General features: G+C 38.2%; 1 protein-coding gene across 1 annotated transcript; it reads left to right on the forward strand.

Moving 5' to 3' along the window:
- Positions 1 to 2763: 2763 nt before the first annotated feature.
- On the forward strand, positions 2764 to 7277 carry sost (sclerostin). Its single transcript, XM_048171248.1, has 2 exons — positions 2764 to 3149; positions 5396 to 7277. Exons 1-2 carry the CDS (start codon positions 2906 to 2908, stop codon positions 5788 to 5790), a joined length of 639 nt encoding a protein of 212 aa, XP_048027205.1. The 5' UTR covers positions 2764 to 2905; the 3' UTR covers positions 5791 to 7277.
- The last annotated feature ends 360 nt before the right edge of the window (positions 7278 to 7637 follow it).

Here is a 7637-nt window from a genome sequence, read left to right on the forward strand (position 1 = left end):
CTTCCAGTAACCTTGGATCTGATTTGATTAAATAAATAAATACTTTTGGAAAACTTGCAATCTGGATTGTAACAAAGTGAATCAGAGAACAATGACGCACTATATTTCTCAATAATATTCTCTCATATAACTGAGCTTATAAGCACTGTCCATATATTTCTCCTACAAATCCATTTGCATTTGCTCATAACTTCATCAGAATGAGTTTAATGGTTTGGCTTTTGGTTATATTTCCTCACCATGCTAGCTGCAACTACACTACCAGCCTGTGTGCATATCTTGTAAAAAGCATCAGTGGATAAATATTGGCTAGGTGATCATTGTTTACAACGGTACTTGTGGCAGCTCTGTTACTGCACATAGTGATCTGAGCTCTGCTGTGTTAAAGAGTGGTTAACACATGGACCCAGCGGTCAGCAAGGTTTGCCGAGTCTCACAATAAAACCACAGCTGAGGTTTCCACTGCTCTTAAACTCAAATGAACTCTTTAAAAACATGATTTAGTCTTGGAAGTGTGTTTTAGTATGATTCAGCTAGTCATGGCTTATTTAAACATTTAATGTGCTTCTATTTCTGTGAATTTTTCAGACTATTGTTTTTTTGTATGAAAAATGTGCAACCAATGGAAATGAAAGTGACTTGGCAGATTGAGATGTGAGGTATTACTGTACTATTGTCGATTCATAATCTGCAGGGGAGCTGTACTTAGCTGTACAGATAAAATATGATCCATAAATGTTTTTCTTCAGTAACATTGCGCAAATGCTTCGTTTATAATAATATTTGTTAGGACTGTATTTCTAAATGAGACATCAGTTCCCAGGACAGCTGAAAATGGTGTAATCTACGCATTTGATTATAGAAATCACTGATGATTTGTACAAAACTGCTCCATTTACCACATATTACATCTATACACACTAATATGTATATCCTCTTGGCAGGCTTTGTGAAATGTTATTATGACTACATCCCTTAGAGTATCCCCTAAGCTTTTTGCTGACTAGTTGTGTGTGTGAAAAATTGCCCCGATTATCACAAGAACATTTTCATGTATTATGACAAATGTAAGATATTCTAAATAAATGTTAAGTGACACAAGTGAAGCAATAGATGTTGTTAAAAACAAAAAAGATTTAACCATGAATCTAGTGGCAAAAACTTATTAGCAGGGGCCGAGAGCACTTTTTGTTTTTGCAAGAATAACGTTTCTGCTCAACTTTGACCCTGTTCCTTTATCTAAAAACTTTTAATGCTCAGCTGCAAGTCAGTATGTTTGCATTTCATATGCATTGAGAGTCTAGCCCTGTCAGTCCAGATGAGTTAAATGCTTTGTTTATGTGGCTTTGACATAGTGTTACCCTTTTTTCCTTCTTTATACAAATATCTTTTGCTGGCAGCCCTTGTAAATCTGGAACACATCTAAGTGTTATTTATGCTCAAGCTGCTATCTTGATAAAGCATGCCTGGAGACTGTGTTTTCTGTGCACAAACCCAAAGTGATATAAAAACAGCCAGTGAATGACAGGGAAAGAACATCTAGGCTACAATCAGACTGGGCCTGTGGTGGACCCTGCGATCCTTCTTTTTCTTCATGATGACAGGACAAAAAGAAGAGTCACAACAGCCTAGATCTCAAAAGAATTCCATCTATCCTGCCAAAGTGGTTTCTAAGCTTAAAAGATTGGCCGGACACAATGTATCAGAGTAGCATTAGAAGTTGTTGCTCAACCAGTCTCATGCATACTGACAATTGTTTGCTTAGCTTAAAGTATTTTCACGCAGAATCAAATAATGCAATAGAGAAGAGAAGCAGAACTTACAGTATGCCATATAATATCCTCTCAAGGTTTTTGTTTGTTTGGGCTCCCTCAAGAGGGCAGTGTTTGTACAAAGCGATGCATTTAACGCTAATGTGAGGCAGTTAAGTGATATAAAGCATCTGCATATTGTGCGTGTTCCACTGCTTATACACATTAGTCTTTAAAAATATACCAGACTGATCATGCGTCCTTAAAATATTCACACAATAATAGAGTCAAAGAAAGAGGGGGGAGGGGTCGTAAAAATGAGTCTTTTTTTCATACAAGTATAGGCCTATATAGCTAAGGTTTTCAAAAGTTCCAGTTATGATTAAACTCATTACAAGTTAGTCATAGCACGTAGACTACTGTAAAATTCGCCAAATACGATATAAACACAAGTCATGTTTTCCCATTGGGATCGGGCAGGATATCGCAAAACGTTAGTAGCCTAATATTTTGTTTAAATGTCACAACATTTATATTACAATTCGTGTTGCGCGTGAAAAATAACAAACTTTGTCTGCTGAAAGATAATTTAGCAACCTTTTTAAAAAGTCGAATTTCTTATAAACGTGTAAAAATTAGCTACTCGTTCAGATAATTGTAGGCCATAGTTTGCAAACAAAACAACAACAACAACAACAACAACAATTATGAAGTAGAATTGTAGGATGTAAAAATATAGGAATACAGCAAATATGTAGGCTACTTTTAAAGAAAGAGAAGGTCTGTCCAAACTTCCGACTGTAGCCTATTTTATGTGAAGTTTCGAAGTGAAGATAATAGCACACGACACATGATGAAAAAGAGCAGTAAAGACACTGTCTCATTTCTGGTAAAAAATAAATAAATAAATAAATAAAAATAAATAGATGACTTTCCTCTTTCCAAGTTGACCTTACACTGCGCGTGCCCCTTCCTTCCTATCAGTTTCTGAATGAGCTGCTTTGCCTAAATCCCTCCCACTTCGTGTAAGCGCTAAATTATCTCAGTTTTTTTCCCCCAAACCTGTGGTACTTTAAAAAGGAAAGCCTCTCACGAAGAGAAGAAAACCGGTTAGAGTTTGCCCGCTGAACGTCTCGTTCTCTAGCTATTTTAGTATGCAGGTGTCTCTAGCGCTCGTGCACTGCAGCGCGCGACTGTTGCTGCTGCTGCTGCTGCTACAGGGATGTTTCACAGCTGCGCACGGATGGAGGGCTTTAAAAAATGATGCTACAGAAATTATACCAGAATACACGGAGGACACGAATAAACCCGAGGAGCAGATACAACTTTCTGACAATAACACAATGAACCGGGCTAAGAACGGAGGAAGGAGGTCATCAGCCAACTCACGTACTTATGGTAAGTAACAAGAAACAGATCTTTAATTAATAGTATTGAGCTCTGTCAAAATAGATCAACACCAACATAAGCTATGAATTTGTACCTAAATAGTCAATAGAATAAGATCTTTAAAAAGTTTTTCTTTAAAGTTAATAAACCCTCCTGCTGCTAGTGCTGTTAGGCTATAAATTATTTAACTTAGTTATTTTGATTTGAATGAATTTTATTTCAGCTATTTGATTAAGCAAGCATATTAGTGATTAGATATTTTAAGTGGACAAGTACAGATTGTAAAATATATCTGAACACTTTATCAGGAATATGCTGCTGTTAGTGAGCGTTTGCATGTTTGCAAGTTAAAGAAATACATAAATTAGTTTAAAATATAATTAAACCATTTCCGCTATAGATCTTGAGAACTACACTGTTTTATTATCTGAAACGGATTAGACATCAGCAACTGAAAAGTTCATGGGGTGACTAAAGTAAACAAGCCTATCTGTAAAAATATTTGCGCCAATAATTTGTTAAACCAATGACTTAAACCAAAATTCACCCTGTATTTTATAGTGTAATGTATATAGGCTACACATAGAATCATTATTAACCTCCAGAAAACTGGATATCCTGTATTGGCTCTAAATAGATGTGCCGCTTTTAAATAAAAGCTCTAATTCAGAAAGAACGTATGCCGCTCCACCTTTTCACCAGCCCAAGTGATACACTAACTTCGATAACCCCTTTTTTTGTTGCTGTATCCCCAATTTTACATAATTAGACAAGGTCTGCCTTTCCATAACCATCTAATTGCAACAGTATGGTTTCAGGGTAGCTGAAAATGTGAGAAGTTATTCTAAGGGGTCATTTCTTCGGGGCATTGCCATGCGAATGACTCCCACCTGTGAAAAGTAAAACTACTGTGAATTCAAACCAACAGTAGTTCTAACAATGTACAATGTGTGTTTGTGTATGTGAATGTCAGAATTAAAAAAAGGGGGGTGTTTTCACACTTGGTCCTTTTGGTTTGGTTCTTTTAAAATGACTCAAGTATGAAAACACCCTTGTTTCCAGAACACAAATCAAGACTTTGGACTAAAGTAAAGTCTTGGGAAGTGTGTTTGAGTAATTGGAATGACTAAATTTATTGCTAAATAAATACACAGATTACTTCCAAAAATAATAATAAGCGATCCTCCATGAACAGAGTAATGAAATTATCACAATAATAAGTAATAAAAATAATGAAGGATTGAGCAATTTGTAAAGTCAACTAAAGAGGCAAGATAGTTCCAAAGAGGCTCACTAATTATGTCAGTGAGCAGTTCTAAAATGATGTTGTATTTCAGCATAAGGAAACGGTTATCAAGCCAAGCATGAACGTTATACTCGCTCGTCAGGGGGTGGGATGGGGTAGAGAAAGAATCACACTCTCATGTGCTGCTCTTGAAGAGGTGACGTGTGTATTTTCTCTGGTGGTCAGTGTGGGGTCATGTTGAGATATGTTCATCTTCCTCTGGATCTCTTCCAGCTCCTCATAAAACATCAGATCAGATTTTCTGAGAATCAGGGGAGGCTGAACCTGAACTCATCACACACATAAATCCTTTGTTCTTCTCCATGAAGGGAGCAAAAGAACGAAATAGATCTTTCCACTCTTAGTTTAATCTTTTTAACTGACACATAAAATGTGAAAAATGAATGAAGACATTTTTGATATTGTTTGAGGAGTTTTAGCGAGATCACATTCAATTCAAAGATCACTGCAAAACATTTACCTCTTACCCAGACAGAAGTCTCTCAATCCAGTTACAAGAAGTCAGTCCGTTTTGAACTTATGTTGTTTAGTGTCTGTGGGTTTCTAATTGATTGTGTTTCTCATCAATTCCAGCCTCAAACAAAAGAGCACATCTACTACAAATTAGTGGCCAAATCCAGACCAGATTAAAAATACAAAACATTGAGTCGATATGAAAAGATTTTATCATGCATTTCCTCTCGGGTTGGACGCACAACAAATGTTTCTGGGAAACTTGACAAAACACAACAAAGTCAACTTTAGGAAATTTACTTAAAGCCTGTGTATATAACAAAACATGAAAATTAAAATCGTTTTGTTTATCATAGCTGTGAACGATCCAAAACCCAGTATGTCAAACAAGTTATAATAACTACCAGTATTGGTAGCTGTGTTTTATTTAAGATGCATCCCTAAACCATATTGTAAACATTTAACTAATCTCTTCTGGTTTTGCTCTCTTTCTCAGGAGCCTCTGAACTAAGCTGTAGGGAGCTGCGTTCCACCCGCTACGTTACCGATGGATCTTGCCGTAGCGTCAAACCTGTGAAGGAACTGGTGTGTTCCGGTCAATGCCTTCCAGCTCATCTCATGCCAAACTCAATTCTAAGGGGGAAATGGTGGAGAAGCAGCTCCTCCGATTACCGCTGCATCCCCGCTCACTCCCGCACTCAGCGGATACAACTCCAGTGTCCGAACGGACCAAACCGGACATACAAAATCCGAGTAGTCACGTCTTGCAAGTGCAAACGCTACACTCGCCATCACAACCAATCGGATGTCAAGGAGTTGCCCTCTAAGAAGCCACGGCGCAATAAGAAGCACCGCAGCAAAGTGCCCTCAGTCAACAGCAATTCGTACTGAAAACTCTCTTGCACACATACAAATACACCTATATACATATGCACACATATTTCAGAAACTGCAATCCAAGGGAAGGAATACACACATTAGCATTTGTTGGCGTGCCAAGAAGTTTCCAATGTATTTCAGATGTCTCAATGTTTGTATGTGCTCTTGAGCCTAAATATTCCCAGTTTAATCACAGAATGCCAGTGGACTAATGGATGCTTGAGTGAAAAGACATATGCCATTATGTGAGATTTGTTCAGGGAATGTGATAGTTCATGATATTTTGAGGGAGGAGGAGTTACTCCACATATTCTTACCCAAGCAGTTCATTTCAAGTTTGAAGTTCATTGAAAGGGTAAGCTAACGTACGGGCAAACACACTGAGCGCTCAACCAACCCACCAAGCGCTCATGTGAATGTTTTTGTACCAGATTTGTCCTCCTCTTTTGGGACTTGGAGCAGCATATGATTTGACCGTCCAGCCGTGTCGGGCCCAACAGACACGCCGCTGCTGACAGATCGCTGAGGCCCAGAATTCTTAACCTTGGTCAATTTTACCAGCCCACGAGTCCTCTCGACAGGCTGGGGAGCCGAGCCAGTCACCATGTGAGTTTCTGCAACTTCACATTTCCACAAGAAACTGATCGGAACTGGCAGTTAGAGCCGCGTTACGGAGAGTTCGAAAAGTTGTGTCAACCCTCCACGGTCCAAGCCCCCGGAGGTCAAGAACCGCAAACGATATTCCTGCGACTTGTCCTAATTACCAAATAGTTCCATTCCTGTGTTTAGGATTTGAGTCATAAAAAGCCATTTCCTCTAGACATGGTCAGTTCCTGTTTGTTAGAACACTCGAAAAAGAGGCCCACATGTGCGCAAGAATCTGTAGAAATTCCTCGCGGGCAAAAAAACCTTTCTGCACCTTCCTTCAATGGAAACCATTTGGAGATATTCAGCTATCTGCAATCGCTAGCAGGTTACCTACATCTAAGTCTTCAGCAAAGATGTCATCCTTCCCGTCTCCTCATCTGACCGGAAAAGAAGAGACAAATAAGTGAACCAAACTCTGAAATTGTGGGATGGATGTTGATTTTACACAGGATAAAGAGATTATGAGAATGCCAATTGTTCAACATTGTTCAACCTCTTTTTTTTTTTTTTTGTTCATTGCTGATAATATTTGCTTATTTTTCAATTGTGTATTTAAAATAGCAACTGGAAGGGATTTTTATAATGTAAGCAGACTTGCCATGAATAGCAACTTGTATATACTGTACCTGTGTGGTCTCATTGAGCAGTATCCTCCTCCATGAACGGATCAACTCTCTCTCTGACCAAAAGACTGTTACAAAGAATGAACTGCATATTTATTTTTTCAATTTCATCATTTAAATTATTTATGCAATCTTTTTGTAGAAAATAATAGCCATTATTGTACTATATGTAATTATAGTGACGAAAAAGAGTACATAAATAAAGTTAAGCAACGTATATATGTGAAATGAAGTGTGTTTGTTATCATTCTTGTCAGACTGCTTTGACAAATCCTTTCTCCTGTTGGGCCGTGCCCGCACGCTAAAGCCGATCCTCAATGAGCCCTCTGTAAACAATATTCCGCAATTAGGAAGTAGAGGCTTTGTAGCACTTTGGAATGTCTAAGACACCTTTACAAAAGGCGAGAAAAGGAAAGAATCTCCTCGTCAGACGGGAACAGTACAGTCACAACAGAAAAAGCTCTTTTTGTCCGGTATGGTGAACTCAACCCACAGGCCTCCATTCATCTATTTGTTTGTTTAAGCTTGCACAGTCTGAGCCATAGATTGACAACAAAATGTGTATTGGTCAACTTGTTTTAGTCCTTC

Source organism: Megalobrama amblycephala, linkage group LG20 (genome assembly GCF_018812025.1).
Source record: "Megalobrama amblycephala isolate DHTTF-2021 linkage group LG20, ASM1881202v1, whole genome shotgun sequence".
Taxonomy (NCBI): domain Eukaryota; kingdom Metazoa; phylum Chordata; class Actinopteri; order Cypriniformes; family Xenocyprididae; genus Megalobrama; species Megalobrama amblycephala.

What these genes read in the sequence shown, in the direction of transcription:
- sost (XM_048171248.1), top strand. Translation starts at nt 2,906, where the DNA reads ATGCAGGTGTCTCTAGCGCTCGTGCACTGCAGCGCGCGACTGTTGCTG. An exon ending in AGCCAACTCACGTACTTATG is followed by an intron (nt 3,150 to 5,395) that starts GTAAGTAACAAG and finishes TCTCTTTCTCAG; the next exon opens with GAGCCTCTGAACTAAGCTGT.